Raw genomic sequence first — 21,942 nt, 5'->3', positions numbered from 1 at the left:
TTATTCTTCAATGTTTAGAGCAACTTACACTTCGTTTTTACTATAGGGCAATGTGTGTGATGTGTGTTGTGTGTGATCGGGGGAAGGCTCTTTCATATCTGGAGCCTATCACGTCCTCCCTCTACATCAGACACACCTCCACAATATGACCAATTACAAAATGGATATATCATAGGTTAGAAAATCTGAGCGTGTGTTTGAGTCACTAGTAGCGACTCCACGCGTCAAAATAGACAATCAGCTGCACGGGTAATACAAAAGTTTATAGATAAATATCTTAATGAGGTGGTGTGAGCTGATCACTTAAATGATATGCTTTGACCGAGTGAGACGCTGCATTTAAAAAGTTGTGGCATGTCTGTGCGCTGCTGAGAATAACAGTCGTTTTGTGCTTTGTATTTATTGTGCATGCTCTTATTGAACTGGACGCAACAGCGGAGCCTTATGACATTACGCACAGACCGGGAGCGGGGCTGCTAATGGGCGGCATAGGTGGCAACCTTTACCTCAGCATGTTGAATGTGACTGAAACGCAAACTTTCGGAAAGAGCACGGACATCAGCAGTCACCTCCACCGCGGCGGAAAGGATCTAGCAGAGTTTAAAATGGGGATCCAGGACGCCAGGTTTTACTACCCAGACTCTGTTCAGAGCGGGCAGGACGCCCTGGCTCTACCGTACCACTCGGAGCAGGCGGTGGGAGGATACGGAGCGCAGCCGGGCAGGTTTTACGCACAGACCCTCGGTAGTTGCCCGTACGGCGGGGTGCGCTCGCCGCCAAGAAGTGGAGCCGTGCAGGGGTACATCTCCGTGGCGGGAGACGGGTTTTCTACAGCCGGTAAAGACTTGTACTCTCCTTCCCCGGAGAACTACACGGCCAGCTTTCAGCACGGCTACCAGCGGCCGCCTCTCTACCCTTTACCTGGGCTACAGGTGTGCGGGAAGACCCAGGCTCTGCTCAATAACTACCCGTTATGGGCCAAGTTCCACAAGTTCCAAACCGAGATGATAATCACCAAACAGGGGAGGTAAGTGACAGACAACAATAATCACCTTTTCCCCCAAAATAACAAAATACTACCCTCTCTTATCAGATTTGATGAAATAGGTTAAGGACATTTTAAAAACTACTTGGCTTTACACTTTCAAATTCAAATTCACTCCACCACTACTCTTATCTTGTGGAAGAACACATACCACAACACTGCAACCTCCTATACAACTGAACTTGAAAACAGTTTGTTTCTGATAAATAAATTACACCTGTCATGCTGTCTGTGCTGAGTGGAGGTCAGGGTTCACTCATCATTTAGCTCCCGTTTACTTTGCAGGCATCCCCATCAGCCGTCAGGTGACGGAGGTGTTGGCAGCTTTACTTTATTTATTTGATGAGAATCACCTCTGAACATGTTTAGCATCATAGATTTACTTTCCTTTTGCGCAAAAGCTAAGTTAACATAAGAGCCGTAATGGAAAACGCTTACAGTAAATCATTATAAATGGATAGTCCTGTCAAAATAAAAATGCTTAGGCCTACTTAACATTTTATTTCAGTAAACTCCAATATACAATTTGCTATTATTATTCTTCTTTTCTTTCTTTTTTTTGTTAATCGTCAAAAAAAAAAAGGCTTTGGTCAAAAGTTATTGAGCACATAACAATTGCAAGCTGAGTTGCTGGACACATGACACATGACACATGACACGAAAAAACATTTTCCAAATTAATCCAGAGGCAAATCAATAAATAGCCTATCACATGTGTTGCGTAAGTGGTGTATTTTAATTCCTCATTACTCCCGGGATGCAGTAGGCCTACTGTGCAATAATACTTTTGTTGTATTTTTATATTAGGATCGACTTTATCGAAATCAGTGAGAAAAAACTATGTCTGTTATGGCTTCTCGATGCTCATTTAAAAAGGAGATGTGATCAAGTGAGAAACCAACTTTCTGATTGTTAAACTTCAACGCGATATCTCGAGTAGGCGGATGTAGAGACGATGATACTGAAATTGAGATAAAAAAAAAACAAGCACCCGGGTCTGCGAGGATTCGGAGCCCTGAGCGGGCCTGTTCCGGGTCACTGAGCATTGAGATGCGGCCTGTCGATGAGCATTAATTCACTAATATGCGACACTTGTGTTTGACAGAAGGTTTCAGGCCATGGGTTTCTCATGATCAGAAAACAAGTGCGCTGTCACATCATAGGACACTGATATTTCCATTGGAGGAACACACACGGATCGGCCTTTAATTAAATAATTGCTCCAAATAAATTGTGTATTTTAATTGTTGTTTTAACAGCTTTTTGTAATTGTTCTAGTTTAAAAATGATGTGCAGGGTTTTTCTAAAAGCTATTATGTCACAGTGTTGCAAAATGTTCCCCTTTGAACTGCATGAGAGCTATTCTGAGTGCAGTTACATGGCGTTTTAGTTTGTAGGATGTAGTTTCTTAAAATATGATGAAGGAAGATACTACATCCATCTTTTCTTTCAAAGGCTTGTACATGCTGATAATGCCTTGTGTCTTTATTGCAACATGGAGTATACAAGAAATGACCATTATTGTATTTTGTGTGTGTGTGTGTGTGTGTGTGTGTGTGTGTGTGTGTGTGTGTGTGTGTGTGTGTGTGTGTGTGTGTGTGTGTGTGTGTGTGTGTGTGTGTGTGTGTGTGTGTGTGTGTGTGTGTGTGTGTGTGTGTGTGTGTGTGTGTGTGTGTGTGTGTGGTGTGTGTGTGTGTGCTGTGTGTGTGTGTTCTTTCCACATGTTGTCATTCAAAGGCACTGTTCAGAATAAAGTCTAAAAAAAAGTCACAAATTAGACACAGTCATACACAGTCACACACACACCTAAGCAAAAGTGTACCAACTCTCCGGCAAAAACAAAAGGATCGGGGAAATGGGTGCGGAGGTGTCATCCTTCCACCTTTGATAAAATGCTAATTGTCATATTGCGTAAAAACCACAAACCTCATGTTACGAAAATGTCTAAAATGTTCTCGCCCTTTTCTTTTCAATCCTTCGCTCAAATGCAGAACTGCAGGCATCCAAGCCCAAACATTTGTGGAGGCCTTTTGTTTCTTTTAACAAACAAAAAACTTCTGCACGATTTTGAAGTTCAGCAGTGCAAAAAACAAGAAGTTTTCAATATCAGAAGCGATATCCTCCTTACATTTTTATCCTGGGGTTCAGGCTCCTACAATAATTTTGCTGTGGTTTATAGAGAGGAGTCTGAAGGTCTGCAATGTTAATCAAAACCCTGGGAGAAAAGGTGAAAGAAGCTCCAGAGAGAAGTATAGATGGGTCAAACACCACTGAGCCTTTAGATGGCCACACTGAGAGAGTGAGGCCCCTTTGAAGTTCAGGAAGTAAAAGACTAGATTCTCTTTTTTTCAGCCTACACTAGACGCTGGGTACATCGCCTGACAGATCTCTCAGAAGTTTTGCTCATGTACCACACATGGGCTTTGAAATCTAGAGACATTTTCATGGCCTGTATCGAAGGGGGCCAAATTCATCTGCATTTCTCATGAGCTAAATTCATATCACCACACTAGATGATGCCATTTCAGGCACTGCTGTTATAGACTCATGCACCAAGGCAGAGTTCATCGAGGCTGCATACGTCTAGAAGGGCATTTAGTTTGATGTAAACATGCACTTTTCTGTTGTCCACAGGACGAAGAAATAAAGACAGAAAAAAGCAGAAAGAGGTTTTTCAAATGCAAAATCATGGGATTTTCTGAAATAGTGAGAAAGTTAATCAAATGACTAAAACTGAAAAGAGAAAGTGAAGCTTTTTTCCTCGTTCATCTGTTTCACCCAAACTACACCTGGGGTATGCTTATAGTTTGGATGTGAGTCAAGAAGACCAACTTCTCCCAAACATGATTTACAAGAAGCACATTCATTTAAAGGGGTCCTTTTGTGCCTTTTTGGGTTTTCCCACTCCTTCGTGTTCTTCCGTAACATAGTGACATCACTCTCATGCTTCAATTGGGACATCTCTAATGGCGCTTTTCCACTGCAGCACGTAGCACGGTTTAAGCAGTGGCCCGTTTTTTTTTTTGCTTTTCCACTAGGGGTAGTTCCGGCTCAGGGCTACTTTTTCACCTTTTTTCTGGCCCTCCAAAATCGAGGTTCTTACCGGACCAACAATCGGGCTGAATATGCTAAACTAGTGACGCAAACACTCTCAACTGCTGAATGGTCAGAGAGAATCCCTGGCAAGGGGGCTACAACTACAACAAAATGAACATATTTTACCGTGATTTAATTGTAATACACGTTTCAAACTGATGCCTAAGTAACAACATACTGATACCGGTCTGCAGACAAGACGGCAGGCGAAAAACCTTTTAAAATTCGTGTTTTCTGAATGGAGATCGAATTGATCAGTCTAAGCTAACGTTGTATATGCTCCGTCCACACTCACAACAATGGCCTACAGACATAAATAAACCAGCGACTGTGTTCACCATGACACAGACAGTCTGTGGTTTGTACTTGTTTAACTTTTGTCTAGTTTCTGAACAGATATGAAGAGCTGTGGGCTCTGAGTGCTAACAGCTAGCGGCGAATGTTTTGGTTTTGTGGTTTGCATTGAAGATGACGTCACGGCAGTTTTACGCAGCGTCGCTCCGCCCGCCGAACAGCTGATCGCCCCGCCTTCAGAGCAGACTGAAATCTCGCTAGTATACAAAAAATAAAGAGCTTTTTGAAAATTGAAGCATGTAAACATGTCATAGTAAAGGCACAAACTACAAATATGAAACCTGTAAATAAGCATCATAGGGCCCCTTTAAAGGGGAATTTTAAGGATATAACAGTTGTGATTAATTTCACAAGCGTAAAACCACTAAGAATTATTGGCATATCATCAACGTCAAAAACTTATGCAAAATGATTAAAAAGACAATAAGTCACGAGTCATGCTGGCAAAGTTCTGCATGATCATCTGTGTTGAAGGAAGGAGATAAGACCTACTAAGTTCTCTCTTTTGCAAAATCTTTCAGGGAAATAATGCAGAGGTAAACTTCAGACTAAGAGGATTCATGCTCATCTGCTCTCTCCGCTCCACTGAGTCCAAACTGTGACACAAATCAGTCTGATGCTTGGTAGTTTTTCAGAGGAAATAATCCTTTGATTTATTGTGCTCCCAAGAACAGGGACTTTTTACAAGTATTGCTATGAGCACATTTTTCGCGAAAAAGCTGAATTGTAATTCTTTAAGTTTCTGCTTTTGGCCTATAACCACTTATTATTTATATTGTGGCAAGGGCAAGACACTTCACCCACAATTGCTCCTGTAGGGATGGCCCACAGTATTGAATGTTTGTAATGTAATGTAATGTAATATACATGATTTAAATAAGAATGTTTTTTTTAATAAATGGACTGATACTGCTTAGTTAGGTCCTACAAAGTAAAACTATAATTTAATAATCATTAAATAATCAAATATGCTTCCCATGTATGTCACATTTTGGAAATGATCACTTCAAATCACCAAAGAGGAGTGGGTCTCTTCTCTCTTTTATGTTCAATATGTAATGCAGTAATGTTTAACAAGAACAGAATCAGAAATCCTTATATTTCTTATCAAAAGTACTGCAAGGTACTATTAAAAGGAATATTTGGAAGTATTGTGGACTAACTCTTTCTGTATAAAAGCAGAAGTGGAACGATTTCAAGGTTTTAGCAGCATGACTTGTCACTTCCTGTTCATCTGTTTATGTGTGCATAAGGAGCTTTTCGCAGAAACATCTAGTAGCAATCTATTCTAATAGCTAAATGACTTCTTCCTCTTACTGTGTAAATAACTCTTCTAATTATCAAGTGGGGAAACCCACCACTGCTTGAGCCACAGGCCCTCAACTTGTTATTGTTCAGCGGGATCCTCAATATTTGTTTTCCAAATAAGGTTATTTAATACATGGGAGGCTGAGAGGACTGAAAATAAACTGCTAATTGTGAGTTAGAATTTTTAACTTTTGATCAACAAAACAATATATTGATCCGACTAACAAGTATTGCGTGTGCATCAAAGACTAAAATCTTCTTCCTCCGTCTCACAGAGTTCTGTTTCTGTACCGAAACTATAAAACACATCAATGAGCCACTGTTGCACTGGGTGAAATATGTCTTCATTACCATGAACACGCACACCGTTTATTTTTGACTCAATCCCACTTACACCAACCTGCTTCCACAAATACTTACTGGATCAACAAATGTGGATTCATCCGCTGCTGAAAATAGTCCAAATATAAATGTACTCTTGTTTTAGCATCTTATGCTAAGCTACAGTGCCAGCTGTTGGTGAGCCTTAATACAAATTAACAAACATTTGTATTGTATTCCTATTTTATTATTATTTATTATTTACAAATTATGTTGAGGCACCAGGGGGAAGTATTGAGAAAGAGACAAACACATTGTTGGATTTGGTCAGATTTCTAGATAAGAGAAAGACAAAACACCAGCATCATCCTTTATGAAGCATGAACCATGAAATCAGCAGTATCAAATGACATCCTGTACAACAACATTTACATTTTACCAATGTTAGGCACTGAGTTCCTCTGCAATAGGTCAATCGAGAAGCAGGAGTGTCTGTTAGAGAGTGCTTGTGTCCGGCAGCAGCTGTAGACTGGCATGTTTTCGTCACAGATGATCAAGCGCACGCACGGTGACAAAAACTGGACCTGAACTCCTGTCTGGATGAATCAGGGTGCACTCATGTAGAAAAGTCCTCTCCCTGGTGAATATCTAGTTCCTCTTCTGCCGTGCATCCCCAGGACAAACCCTCCACCTCCCTCCCTTTGCTCCACCCTCTGCTCTTTCCTTTTCCCTAACCTCTGTTTCCCCCTCCCACACTCTTTCTCTACCCAAACCATCCCCCCCTTTCCTGTCTCTCTCCAACATCCACTCAGTTGATTTTGATTTGGTCTTAAACGCCACCACCAGCGGTAGTGTCTCTCTCTGTATCACTGGCTGGTTCACCACACTCGTCTGTCTCTGTGGCATTTGCTCTGATGAAAAGATTACAGTTATGAGTATTCATGTGCGTATACAAACACCTGGATCACAGTGCCAGCCAGTTTTCATTACTGTCAAGGTTTCCAGTGAATCAGAGCGGCACCCTGGCAGGTTGGTCTGTCTGGTTGCTGTGGAGCTGCAGGTTTGATTCCTGTGCTCAAGCTAGTTAAGTGGATTTGTGCATCAAGGTACTGCAAACAAGCAAAATGGTTTCTCTGAGGTGGAAACTGTGTGTCAAACTAGTCGGAAGGCGATGAAGCGACTGTATTTTTCTTTACCACGCCACCACCACCACTAACTGTGTTTTTCAGCTTCCCTCTCTAAATTTGGTGCATCAAGTGCCGCCCCCGCATGCAAATACCTCTCTGTGTTGTGTTTTCTATGGTTTCCCCCTGCCAAGTTCTGATTTCCTATAAAAGGCTTTAGTGTTAGTGAATCGACAATATCAACGAAGCAAAAATGATAACTACTCATCTTCCTTCTAGAAGACTTTCGCACAGTGTAGGTGGGCGGATACATTCATACGCTGAATAGCAGAGTTTCTGTTTTCACTTGTATTAAACTGTGCAGTGGAAGAGGAGACCTTTCACCTGTTATTTGCGAGCCAGTGAAGAGCTGCTGCCACGATTCGGTTTCACCCAGAACTATGATTGATTGTTAAACTGGACTCGCCATGTAGCCAGAAAGACCCAACTGGGACCGCTCAGGGCAGGGTTTGTCTTACCAGTGTGTGTGTGTGTGTGTGTGTGTGTGTGTGTGTGTGTGTGTGTGTGTGTGTGTGTGTGTGTGTGTGTGTGTGTGTGTGTGTGTGTGTGTGTGTGTGTGTGTGTGTGTGTGTGTGTGTGTGTGTGTGTGTGTGTGTGTGTGTGTGTGTGTGTGTGTGTGTGTGTGTGTGTGTGTGTGTGCGCTTGTGTGTGTTCTTTCCACATGTTGTCATTCAAAGGCACTGTTCAGAATAAAGTCTAAAAAAAAGTCACAAATTAGAATGAACAAGGCAAATTCAAAGAAACAAATAAAGTATGCATTCAGAGATCATGATATTTGCATTCCATTTTCTTTAAGACAATCAAAAATAAATAATGTTTCGACTTTTTGGATAGCAGTGTTAATGTTTTAGCAAGTATGTGAGAATTGTTTTGGCTGAGTAGTGTTTCAATGCTTCTGCCAATGATTTATCTAGAGTTTATCTGTAGTTTGTTCTGAAACGTTATCAAACAGGAGGGATACGTGTCTCTTCACACCTCCCTTGTATTTACACTAAACCAAACTGCTTCAGGGAAGACAGTGCGAGATCACAGTGTTTGTAGTTTGCCTAAACTGCCAACATTCGCTTCTTAACATTGGCGTTGCCTGCATTTTCAAACTGAACTATTTTTAGAAATCTACACTCTGTTTTACAAACCATCAAGAGATCAAATACTGGAAACATAAGATCTTATCTATCTGTTCCACCCAAAGCAACAAGTTTTAAAAGAAAGAAAAGGGCGTTTCTGAAAAGTACGCTTTTTTCTCTCTTTTGTGTACAGTCCTTGCACTCATTGACTAATTTAGCCATGCACTGTAGCAACTCAGTGGTGGTGTTGGTTGCCTATCACACAAATGCTCCATAGCCTCAGGTGCTATTGGCCTGTGTCAAATAGCTGGGCCAAATGTCAAACATGTTGCCCTGATTTATTACACACAGGGGACATCATATTAGACCCAGAGTGCAGCGCAAGTTCAAATGCAAACACATAGAGGATGAAGTGAATGAATCAGTCCACATCTAGACACTGAGCCAAGTTTATCTTGGGAAGTACCCTTATTTGTTATCTTTCAGAGTTAAATGAGAAGATCAATATTGTGTAGTTTAATCAAACCTATTACTATGCATTTAATTATATGTTTATTCTGAGACTTAATGTTCAGGAAATAACACTCCATTTTAATTGATGGGGGGAGGGTGGCGGGTGTTAGGGACCTGGATAATGAATAATAAATGGGGGCTGCACCAGAACAAAACATTTTGAGAACCACTGCTATAGCCCCGCCCACATGTTGAATCTTTTAGATTTTTTTGTACACAAATGATGGATTGCATTAAATATTGGCACAGATATCAATCCAAGATACATTCTAACGTAGGTTATCCTTTTTTCCTCTCTCGCCCCATCAGGCCAATTTGTTTTATGTATCCAATATTAGTTAATCGGAAAATGCCAGAGACATACATATATCCAAACATAATTAAGCTAATGTATTCCCATGAGCATCAACTCTACTGTTGGCTTAAGGCGGATTAGCTAATGTTAGCATGCTAACACACTAAACAAAGACTGTTCACATGGCAAATATAACGCCTGCTTAACATCAGAATGTTAGTATTGTCATTGTGAGCATGTTGGCATACTGATGTTAGCATTAGCTCAATGCACTGCTAACTAAGCTGAAGAAGAACCTAGTAGGCTACTGTATGGCTGCAGACTATTTGCATTGTTTCCCTTTCGACAAAGCCACCTGAAACATATCCATGTTCCGAGGGACCTATGTCCATCAAGCTGATATCTTCGTAATATGACACGATAAAAAAGTGTTTTATGATCTCAAGAATGTATTTGGAAATGTTCTCAACATTCCACTTATAGCCGACTGATGTTACACCACCGTGAGGAATGGATTTGTACCATTCAAACTGCACTCTAAACATCCATCTTCATTTGTTTTTTTGCAATTGGATCCAAGATTCGCCTTCACTAACCAATTTCTTACAATGTTAGTTCAAATCAAGACCATGGCACATAGAGATAACCCCAGTCAGGGCATTAGTTTTCAGTCTTTATGCTAAGCTAATAGGTTGGTTTAGCTTCTCATTTACCACAAGAGCTCTTTATCCTCTCAGCAACAATGCAAATGAGCAAATATACAAAAAGTTGATCTACTGCAAGATGATACAACTCATTGGTAAAACTGATGCGTAGTGATGCGTTTACTTTCTCTTTATACATTTTTTTTTAATAAGAGCTTCTATGCATGTTTGTATCTACACTACATTGAGCCTCACAAATGTCCATCACGGCGTGTGGTTTTGTGTATTCAGTGTCCATGTCTTATACATTTGTGTGTGTCCCCTTGCTCTTGGTTTAACCCAGCCTCTCTTCACTGTGCCGCAGTGCGCGGGGACGCCCTGACCTCCCGGTTACCTCGTCTCACTGAAGGCTTCAGTGTTCCAACTAAGTTCAACATGTAAAGAGCTCCAGCAATCAGGAGCAGCTTGTGGTGGCATCTTTTATTAACAGCAGTATTAAATATTCACCTTCACACACCACTGTCAGCCATCCCCTCCACCTCTCGTCCATTTCTACTAAACTCTTGATCCTTTTGTTGCTAGAGGAAATCCCTTCCCTGCCTTCCATTATACTATTCTTTCAAGATTGTAGAATATCCATTCATAGGTTTGTTTTTGCATTTGATATTAAGTGCAACTTCATTTTCACTTTCTAAATTTTGAACGGATTTACTTATTACATATTTGGTACTGTGGGTTGGGGGAATGTAGAGTGATTTAAAGTATTAGGTGCTAAAATAAGGACAAACTGCACAAATAAAATCTAAAAGGACATCATTGCGATACACATGTCAGCTATAGGACAGTTCTCCTGAAACAGCTTGCACTATTGCATTTATAGTTTCAGATTTGACACCGTGAATCACTTTGACTTTGCAATTTGTAAGCACGCCTTCTTTAATTCCTTCATCGTTCTTGGTCTTTCAAGGCAGAGAAAAAGTCCCCTTTAAATGAAAAAAAAATACTGCACAATCTCAGTAGGTCAAATCCTCCTAGTAGTAGTCGTACATGTATTTTACATTCCCATAAATGTACTTTGAGCATTCAATTCCCAATGGGAAATATTGCCCTGAGCTGTTCCTCATGTTGAGTACATGCATGTTCTTCTCTTCTTTGAAGCAGTTGAGGAGACAAACGTCATGCAAATGAATGCAAACAAATATTGGTTAATTGGTCAAGTAACTTTTTCCTTTGCAATAGCAAAACAAACAAATAATGATACATGCTAAAAATGATTAATCCTTTTTCTCCCTGTGTGTTTATCCAGGAGGATGTTCCCCTTCCTGAGCTTCAACATCAGTGTTCTGGACCCATCTGCTCACTATAACGTCTCCGTGGACGTGGTTCTGGCGGATCAGCACCACTGGAGGTACCAGGGCGGCAAGTGGGTCCAGTGTGGGAAAGCGGAGGGCAACATGCCAGGTACTTTAAATCAAAACACAGGATAATAAATGAAAGTCAATGGATTGCTGTTTTCTTAATGTGGTTTTGCTTTAATTAAAGTGGATCTATCATGCTATATTTGAAACATATATTGTAGGGCCATACCTATATAAAACATGTCTGTGAAGGTTTTTTTTCAAAATACCAAACAGATCATGCATTTTAGCCATGCCTCATTTCGCTCTATTTGCTCTTTTCCAGCCCTGTTTTTGCAAGGGCTGATTCTGCTTTTGTGGCAGACTACAGCGCCACTTACAGGCCTGGCATATCTACTACAGCGTCTCCAGCGCTTTCGAGCGGTCTCTCATTCCCCTGATAAGTGGAGAGTTGCCCATATAGGCGGAGCACCCCTTTTCTGACGTCAGAAAAATTCAAATAATAATCAGCTCCGTTGCAGCCCCGTTTTTAGAGATTTGGGTATGGAGGAAAAGAGAGAGGGTTGTGTTTTCTGACACTTGGTGAGTTCCCTGACACACCGGGGACACATATTCATGTATAAAAGACGTACAAGAGTGCATTTTGCATGATAGGTCCCCTTTAAGTTAAAGATTTGAGTACTGTAACTCACCGATAAAATGTCTTCTCTGTTTGTTTTTTTATCGATTTGACATCCCTTGAATTAAAGTGACAATAATTGATCATGTAGTTATCCATCATTCAAGTTGATGTATTTTAGGCCAAAAAAGATTTAAAGCTGCAAAGATTGTTTATGTTTTACCTTATACTTATGCCAATTGTATGACCTTAACAAATCGGACACTTAGCTCCATAGCCATAAATGGACAAAAAAAAGATGTGCTCACATTTTTTTCCGCATTTTCTGACAAAAGTATATGATCTACAACCAGCTGAGGAGCAGAGACCCTTAACAATCAATAATCGGAAGCATGCAACTTATTGCGTGCAAAATTGAAGAATCTTTTGAGGAAGTGGTTTAGTTAGCACTATTGTAACCAACCTACATCACCATGCACAAGTAGTTTGAGAGGTTTCTGTGGACATGTCTGAGATTCTATTTGCTGTTGTTGAGGTCAAAAGCTTCTTCTGACATCCTGCAGAGATTGTGTGAGCAATTCAGAAAGTATGCATTGCTGGGTAAATATTCCTTTAAAGCTAAATGGGCTACAATTATGTCTAAATGATGACCCGTATGAAGTAATCAATGTCCAATGAAAACATTTTTAGTAATTATGAGTTCATTTTTGTCACTTTATAGTAGATTATACCGGCTTAAATTCACTGGACATTTGTTTTGTAGGCCATTAAGACCTAGGTCACCTTCCTTCATATTTTACAGCTATAAATAATAAAAAATGTAAAGAAACAAATGAATTTACTGCATGAATGTAGGTTATACGATAATGAATTTCAGCAGCAATGGGTGGAGATCTCAAAATCAGGCAGGCAGATAGGATAAAGGGAAACTTACTCAAGAAAATGGTCAGGAACAGGCTTACAGGCTGACAACAGGTTGGCAGTGAAGAGAACCCGATCTCTGAGCACAGGAAACAAAAAGCAGGATCAAGAGGAAATGGGCCGGTTAATACTGCAGGGCTGTTGAGGGAGAGTGAAAACAGGTGAGCAGGTGAAGCAGAGAGTCAGGTGACTGGAACAGGTAGGAAAAGTCTGAGGGCATCTGGTGTCCATCTGGTGTAGGGAGGAACAGAGACTGTGAAAGTTGGTGTTGGATAAGAAGGTGGGGAAAGAAGCATCAATTACTTAAAATAAATTGGAAATAAATCAAGTTTAAGAGTGCATTTAAGTTAAAAAAAACGTTAGCATTAAAGAGTTCCACCTTTTTAAATAAAAAAAAGCTTTATGGGCTTTACGGCCCGTCTACACTACAGGCATCGAAAAATGCTTTCAACGCTTCGCCCATTCATTTGAATGGGGTGACGTAGAAGATTTTTAAACTTCGCTGAAACTGCATTGTGGGGAGCATGGCATGGCTTTGCAAGCATCACGAGCATCTATCGGCATCAAAAGTTGAACAATGTTCAACTTTTGAGGCTCGATGCTTGGCATCAGCCAATCAAATCCCGCGTATGCAAATCTGACAGTACAAGCGCTAGCCAATCAAACCGCGTGTATGCTGGGAGAGACTATGCAGGTCATTTCCTCATATTCAAAAAAATGGAGGGAAAATTCATTATAGCGGTAGTGAATCACCCGGTGCTGTATGATCAGTCTCTGTTCATCTACCGGGATACAAACCGGAGGAGCGAGGCATGGAGGGAGGAGGCAGAGACAGTGGATGAAACTGGTAGGTTTTCGCCTGTTTGGTGATTTTATATCCAGTTTACTTCGTTTTAACATTGCTATTGCTTTGTATGCCGGGGGCGGGCGGGAGATTCCTGATTGGTTGTTGGTCGCCTTGGGCGCGAGAAATCGGCAAGCCTCAGACACGCCCAGCTTCAATATTTTTTGATGCCTGTAGTGTAGACGGGCCGTTAGTGCAGATGTTATCAGCTCCATAAAACATGGCCTATTCGATTTACCAAGTTTCAAAAACAGCCAGACATATATATTATATATTGGCCAATATTAAGTTATTGCATATGTATTTTATCAGTACATATGTTAGCTAATAACTATTGTTGCATGACAGACATGCAAAACTAGGTTTGAGAAAGTTTGTCAATCAGAATTAAATTGTGTTTTAGGAATCTTGATCGCAAATTGTCTATGAAATAAATCTACAGGATTTTGTATCAACATTGCTTCTTAATGTTCAAATTTAGAAGCTGCCCAATGAAATTCTTCCATCTCCCATGTTTTTGTTTTTGCTTACCTGTTATTGTTTCTTTACAGTTTTATAAATTAAGTATTTGGGATATTCTTAGCCCATGAAAAGATGGCATACTGGAGATAGATGATATTTCATAGCAGTTTTCTGCTTCAATCCATGTTACGTTCTGTGACTATTTCTTCATTTAACAACTATTTCTTCCTGTTCACACCTCGTAGAAAAAAACACAATAGTCAGCCAAGGTTAAATGTTGTGTGTGATTGAGGATTAGCCGCATTTATAGAAATAAAAGAGAAAGTACAGGGTGTTGTCACATGTATGCCATGTGTTGGGGAAAGGTGACTGCTGATGTGCTACAGTTGTGGAAACTGTGGTAAAACAACTTTTGTCAATTATATTTAATAGTTCATTTATGTGGTCTGATCGTAAAAGGTTAGCAAGGCCATTGTGGTAAGGCTGTGAGACATCATGTCGCTGTGATAATATCCTGCAATAAGAATATTTATTAAATATAAAAGGGATGGAAACTATGGCATTTCAACCAATGAGATGAATTTGATTGTAGGTCACATAATGGACTGTTTTGAACAGCTCCTCACATTCCACCCTTTAAACTTAATCAACCAAGAAGAGCGATGTATTGTGTTGGACAAATATTAGCATCAAATAACTTATTATTTACAGCTGTTGAAATTGACATATATATTTCCAATTTGTTTTAATTATCAGAATTATTATTATTATTGATTTACTGTCATTTTATTTATTTCAATTTTAATGAATTCTTTTTTAATGATTTGTTGTATCCGGTTCTTGTGTCTTTGAAAATTGTTGTTTTTTAAACGAGAACAAATCATTGCAATACTATGTTTTGTTATCTTTGAAAATTATGCAAGTTTCCAAAAGCATCAATAATTATGTTTTTATAACTACACTGTTATAACAGTGTTATGGGCAAAAACACTCTCAACATGTAATACATATGGCTCATGGTGGTTTTTTGCACTTACAGGAAACCGGATGCACACGCACCCTGACTCTCCCAACACAGGAGCTCACTGGATGAGACAGGAAGTGTCCTTCAGCAAACTCAAGCTCACCAACAACAAGGGCAGCACCAATAATGTTGGACAGGTACCATTTCCTGTTCTTTGCCTTCCACCTTTTGTCTTTTCATTCATAATTCTGTGTCAATGCATGATATTAACAGATCACTGATTTGTGTTAAACTTTTGAAATATACACAAATAAGATTAGTAGTATTAGGTTCCTTGGACACTTGGTTTGATGCCAAATGCCTTATTTTCTCTCTGTTTTCCTTACATTTCCTGTTTGATTATAATTTATTTTCTGTCAAAAGGTGTAAAAAATACCTGCCTTTCCTCTTCAGATGATCGTGCTCCAGTCGCTCCATAAGTACCAGCCTCGCCTTCACATCGTGGAGGTGAAGGAGGACGGCTCTGAAGACCCCTTCCTTTCATCCAAAGCTCAGACCTTCATCTTCCCCGAGAATCAGTTCATCGCTGTCACCGCTTATCAAAATGCAGATGTAAGTCTTATTCGTAGTTTTTTGTAATTGTGAATTTATGTTAAATCCACTCTGACACGGATTTACCTATTTAATTTCCACACTTGTTTATTGCAAGATCTACTGAATTCACAACAGCATCTCTTCTCCACCATCTTATTTATATATAGAGTTCAATGATTCATGTTACAGTCATGCTTAAATAGAAGCTTTGGTTAATGCATGTGTAAGTGTTCACAGCAGTTACTATATAGTGGCTGAGTTCAACTAAAAGTCACTTCACCTTGTTTGACCTGATGTAGCTCCACAATATGTGCTGTATATATCGATAACAGCTGTTCAAATACATTGTGTAAGAGTTACTGTAATCCAAAGCACACACTCACCCTGTTTGTATGATGGTGTGTTCTAAAGATAAACTTTCCAATTGCCTTTTATCCTCATTAATTATTACTCAATGACCTCCTCTGTCTCTGTTCACTTGTTTCTCTTGTGTGGTTGCTCTCTGCTTCTCTTTTTTCCTAAGCCTACATTCTCTCATTGCCCTCCTCCTATTCCTTACACAGATCACTCAGCTGAAAATAGACCATAACCCCTTCGCTAAAGGTTTCCGCGACAATTACGACACGTAAGTCAACTATTTAAAAAACCTAGAAGGAAACAACATACTGTTACTCTTGCCTTGTTTATTGAACCTTGCATATTCTTTGCTAAATTATTGCTGTTGCATGTTAAGTGTTCCCCTTTAAATATTAGAATAGGTGCAATTCTGCTCTAGCGTGCTGCAGTGTGAGGGTGTGAGGGCTGTGAGATGTTTGATAGATGGTTTGAGGTTTGGGCAGGAAATAACACCTTATTTTTTCTTCTCTTCTCTTCTCACACTCTCGTCTCTTCCCCTCCTGCCTAGGCTGTATGCTCCTCCTGACTCTGATCGCCTCACCCCCTCCCCTACTGAGACCCAGCAGCTGCTGCCAGGGAGCTGCTACCCCCAAGGCTACCTCTCTGAGCAGTACATGAGCCCTCTTCCTCAGAGCCGCTTCTACGGCCGCGAGCCCCTCGGTATGGGCCAGCAGCACAAAGACCCGTCCTCCAGCCCGGGTCCTCACAGCCGCTGGTACCTGCCGCCTCAGCAGGGTGTGGCCACCAATCGTCTTGACTTCACTTCCTCCTACGAGGGGGACTTCTCTGGAAACGGGTTCTACAAACCCTTCCCCTTGCAGACTTCCGCTCACCATGCCCTCAGCTACTACCCAGACCTCCCTTTTGCATCTACGAGTGTGTCTGTATCAGGAGCCACTCCGGCGGGCTGGACCACCAGCCGGCCCACAAGCCGGCCCACCCCTCAGTACCTCAGCCACCAGAGTAAACCCGGCCCCAGCTTGGGCTGGTTCAGACCCATATCATCCTCATCATGCTCCTCATCTTCTTCTACGTCGCCTGGCAACCCCAGACTGCACCCGCCCTCGCTCCTGGAGTCTCTGCAGCCAGCCCTGCTGCAGGACAAGCCCAAAGACACTGTGGAGGTGGTGTCAGAGGACCCCTGGCTGGAGCCACCCTCTGTGAAATCAGCGGCCTCGGCCGACTCGGGCCTTTATGAGGGCGGCGTGGGCGACAACAAGAAGAGAAGGGTGTCGCCGTACACTTCCAGCACTGAAAACTCCCCGCCTCCGCGCAGTGGGGAGGTCTGCGAGAAGGACAGCAACAGTGATGCAGACTACTATGGCTACTACACTCACTGAAGACCTCCCAGGGCTGCCCACACCGCCCTCATGAACATGCACTGGTCTGATGAAGGGCTGGGACAGACAAACACCAGAGTCCCCCCTCAAAAGTGTCAGATGATAACAGGAAAAACTTTCAAGGTTGCTGTCAAATTGAACAGAAGTGGATGTGACTGGGAAACTAGCCTAGAGTCACATAAACACCATACAGACAAACAGACCTGTGACTTAAGCCTTTGAAACGTCTATAGATTTTGGGGGGGGGAAATGATCTGCATATCTACTTGTTGACAGTCGCCTGCAGGTATTGTCTGTTCTTTCTGCATCAAACTCTCTCGGTCTCTTCTGCTCCGTCTCTTCCTTTTTCTCACCCTCAACCTTTCACACATAGGCTACTCTCACAATATGCTCACGGTCATTTCCCCTTATGATTCTGAGCAGAAAATACATTTCACTCACAGTCTTCTCTGCAAATCAATTTGTTTAGTGCAGCGCCCACCAGTGTCCACAGAGGAGAACTGCAGGATGACAGTGCAGAGGTAAAGAGAACACTGTCAATAGGTGAAGAAGGTTTAGCTAGCACATGTCCTGAAGCCTAATCTATGTCGACCCCGCTGAGGTGTGTGTGTGTGTGTGTGTGTGTGTGTGTGTGTGTGTGTGTGTGTGTGTGTGTGTGTGTGTGTGTGTGTGTGTGTGTGCGTGCGTGCGTGCGTGCGTGCGTGCGTGTTAAAGCTAAGTAGATCAGCGACCACAGCGGAAATAGCAAGTCCTTTCTGTCCATTCTGATTCTGATTCTTTTAACTGAACACAATACAATACATCTCACACAGAGACAGATAATATCAAAATGTTGGTTTAAACTGTATGATAAAATCTCACTTAACAACGTACAAACAGATGTATAAAAAGGGAGTCTATAGAATAAATAAATAATTATATAGCTTTGTTTGAGCTAATCAGTTAAACTTAATTACCAAAAACAATTTTGATATTGAATTATTTAAGAGAATAGACATTCTTTAATATGTCACCTGCTTCAAAAGTTAACAGCCGGTTAAATGGGTGGTAACATTGGTATAACTTTGAACTGAATTTCTTCAGATTTTTGCCAAAAAAGATACATTTAAAGACGACACCCTGGGCAGGAGGAAACTTCATAGAATTTCACAAGTTTAAGATTTGTTAATCATTGAATCAAGCATGGAAAAGTTACTTGTTGTTTCTGAAGCATTCAAGCATGTATCATAGCTAATGCTTCGATCAAGGGAAAAAAGGCCTCAAATAACAAAGGCCTAGCCTCTTACTGTTGTGAATGAATCTGTGAATGCTCTTGTCACCACACACACACACACACACAAATAAAGACCGAAATCATAGCATTGATAATTGGAAAACAGTATTGGCAGACAGAAGTGTGACAGCTTAAAACACACATAAACTGCACGCACTGTAGATAAACATAACCACAGTGTTATCTCAGCCAGGCCTGAGACTAGTAATAATGTGTTCAGTTATGTGCGTTCATATATCTGTCTAAGGCTGATCCCTCACACATGTCTGTATGCTCAAAGACATCCCATCGTTCCTTTGATTAATATACTGTATTTTGAAATACCTATTATGTTACGTAAATGACTTGCGGATCTCTCATGCTAGTGAAAAACATCCTCTCCAGTTTTGAAAGGCATTTCCGGCTAGCGGGTAGGCTAAAAACAATTCTTACCTAGTTGGTTCAGGTTCAGGCCACATTTGTTCCATTGCTGTAGTTGAAAAACTTAAAGGTTAGTTTCATTTTTTAACCAAAGCATCTGTTGATCGATTCCATAACTAAAATGTTATGAGTAATTAAAGTTAGACAGAATCCTTATTAGTTCATCCAGTTTTTATTATCGTAGACGCCATCTTGACTATAAAGGAGCTGGGACGGACAATTGAGTTAGATTGAACTCGGGATTAGGAGACAAACCTAGCAGAGATCTTTAGTCACTTTTTTACGTCCGGTTACATTTATTTACAACATCTTAATCTGTAGAGCTGCAAGTCTTCCCAACCCCTTTCTGTACAGTAGTAGCAGAGCAACAGAGCTGCTGTCAAGTGAAAAGTGGGTCATTCAGAATGACTACATGCACATGTAGGTAAAAGACGAGGCACTGTCAAAGACGAGACCCACGATAAACAGGAAGCACAAAGTGACCAGACAGGCACTCTGCATTTCCCCCCTAGTCTTCGGGCTCATCATGTCGTGACACTGGCTGACAAGAGTCCCGGCTCCCAGCCTGGTGACAGAAATGAAGAGTGAGCCTCAGTCGGCGCTGATCAGAGATCTGCTCCTCATTCCTCACCAGGTGTGCTTGGCCTCAGACAACACTGGAGGCGACAGGCAGACACTCGCTCGGTGCAGTTCAGGGTTACTTTAGTCTTTTCTGAGGGAGAAATAAAATCAAAAATAAAATCTGCAAATTTAAAATACCTAAAAACCAAAAACTCCCGTAATCTGTTAACGGCGTAGTATTGCAGTGTGTCTATTACTGAGTTGAATATGGTTTTTAAATTACACATTCACAGTTCTCGGTTATCAACAATGGTTTATCCCAGGTCGAATGTTTAATATTATGTTTCCCCGAGCCACTATGTTGAAATCACTCACCTATAGCTTATGGCCTACTGATGCTAAACTCCTCAATGCGTCATCAAGTTTTCCTAAATGTTGACATTAATATCCCCTCAGAGGCTTAAATGATTTTGTTACCATTCATCTGCATGTGAAATACATCAATTGTTTGAAGTATGAAGTGTGGAGATAGCCAATGTAGCTTCATCTACAATATTGAAATCAACCAGACAACAAAACATAATACTACCTAAAGAGTTGCTTAAGATGTTAGCATGATGCTACTCACATATGCTAACAAAAAGAGCTTGAGCTAGGATCGTTGTTTATCTTGTCATACACAGAGGGAAACAGCTAGCACAACTCATCAACTCCTGAAAACAAGCACACAGTGTCGTTTTTGAGACTCTTAAACAAACAGTACCAAACATTTATGTGTGAGCCTAAGAGCAGTCGGTTGGTAAAGTTTTTTTCAGCAGGGCTAGCTTCTTTCACCTGTCTTTTTGCTTTATGCTAAGCTAACTGCCTCCTGGTTTACTACAGACTTAAGAATGTTTATAATCTTCTAATTTCTCAGTCATACAAATAGTAAGGTTATTTGACTTAATGTGGAGCTATTCCTTCAAAGCCTTCATGTTTGACGAATACAAAATTTCAATTTAGAGGTCTTGCGGACTAAGGGGAGTTCAATTTGTACATTTGGAACTTGCATACAATATTATTAAACATAATATATTTACACTTCACGGGACAAAGGTTAAACTAATCAATGAGTTCTTCTGACAGGGAAATTATATGTCAAATTAAATGTAGACCTTAATGTAGGTAAATCTGCCGAAACATTAATGATTTTAAATTGTTTTATTATTTTTGGATAATCTGAATAATTACACCATTTTACCAACATTGTGTTTAGTGTTTGGTCACTATTTGAAGGCAGCCCTTTTGGATTGGACTCTTACTGACTTCAGTATTTCTATATATTTTTAAAATCCTGTGCCCCTGTTTTAAGGTTTCACATTCAAGCTCTTTTCTTAGCTTTGCTGGTTTTACATTAACATTATATAAATACTGGGACTGCAGCACTTGGCAAAATGATCTGAGCACAATTTTGATGCAAAAAGGACAAAATGTCTGGCAGTTTCGACCTTAACCTGAACATTTAAATAACAAAGTTAAATGGCAATGATTTTGCCTCGTCTATGCTGAAAACAGAATATATTGTATGTTGCTTGTGTATCGTTTCCAAAAGATTTACTATTTAATGTTTATGTTGACGTCAAACAGAGGAAAAGGTGATGATTCTTGATGTACCTTATGAAGGTAAACCTATCGACAATTCTTGTTTCAAGTGCAATTAATAGAAAGTAAATTAGTTTAGACTTAATGATGGCATTGCAGAAACATTCAAGTGATCTCTGGCCTGTGGACGATGTCAGTTGTTTATTTTTACGTGCTGTGGTTGGTTGTGTGGTTTTAACTCCTGCACCTACATGAGTGCAAGATCTCCCATCAAACAGCAGAACAATGCTTTCAGAAGCCTCAGGAACAACCCCTGCTGGATATATCAGCTTTTACAATCAGCTATCCCTGATGTTTAACCCTAAATGCCACAATTTTCCCATGAGTATTTGTTTCCCTCAAACACATTTCCTTCAGTGAGAGAAAAAGACGGTGTGGGAACTGTATTTCCAGAGATTTTACTGTATAAAATAGAAATAGAGGAGTGAAGAAGGGAGACCAGACGAGGTCAAGCAACAAGCATGTTATTTTATTTGTGTGTGATCCATGTGCACTGTTCATGTTGAGGGAGCAATAATCCTCCGACTCTTTCATTGAGCGCTTATACATTGCAAAAATAAGAGAGGAAGATTCCTGAAGAAGGGAAAATTGTTATTTATTAAAAGGTGGCATAATTGTTTATTGTATTGTTTTTTTATTCATGATATTAAAGCTTAGACATGACAAATCTCGGCTGTTTTGATGATCTTTTTATTTCATGTAAGCAGAACGTTTGATCAAAT

At 40.5% G+C, this 21,942-nt stretch overlaps 1 protein-coding gene across 1 annotated transcript; it reads left to right on the top strand.

Moving 5' to 3' along the window:
* Positions 1-218: 218 nt before the first annotated feature.
* tbx21 (T-box transcription factor 21) lies at positions 219-21,890 on the top strand. Its single transcript, XM_034106960.2, has 6 exons — positions 219-1,027; positions 11,134-11,288; positions 15,071-15,192; positions 15,449-15,607; positions 16,153-16,214; positions 16,494-21,890. Exons 1-6 carry the CDS (start codon positions 480-482, stop codon positions 17,323-17,325), a joined length of 1,878 nt encoding a protein of 625 aa, XP_033962851.1. The 5' UTR covers positions 219-479; the 3' UTR covers positions 17,326-21,890.
* Positions 21,891-21,942: the final 52 nt, after the last annotated feature.

This window comes from Pseudochaenichthys georgianus, chromosome 19 (assembly GCF_902827115.2).
Source record: "Pseudochaenichthys georgianus chromosome 19, fPseGeo1.2, whole genome shotgun sequence".
In the NCBI taxonomy this organism is placed as follows: Eukaryota; Metazoa; Chordata; class Actinopteri; order Perciformes; family Channichthyidae; genus Pseudochaenichthys; species Pseudochaenichthys georgianus.
Note: the sequence above shows the minus strand (reverse complement) of the source record. Positions and strands in the feature narration are given on the sequence as shown.

Coding starts and splice junctions, on each gene's coding strand:
- tbx21 (XM_034106960.2), top strand. CDS start 480: ATGGGCGGCATAGGTGGCAACCTTTACCTCAGCATGTTGAATGTGACT. Junction 1,028..11,133: donor ATAATCACCAAACAGGGGAG/GTAAGTGACAGA, acceptor GTGTTTATCCAG/GAGGATGTTCCCCTTCCTGA. Junction 11,289..15,070: donor AGCGGAGGGCAACATGCCAG/GTACTTTAAATC, acceptor TTGCACTTACAG/GAAACCGGATGCACACGCAC.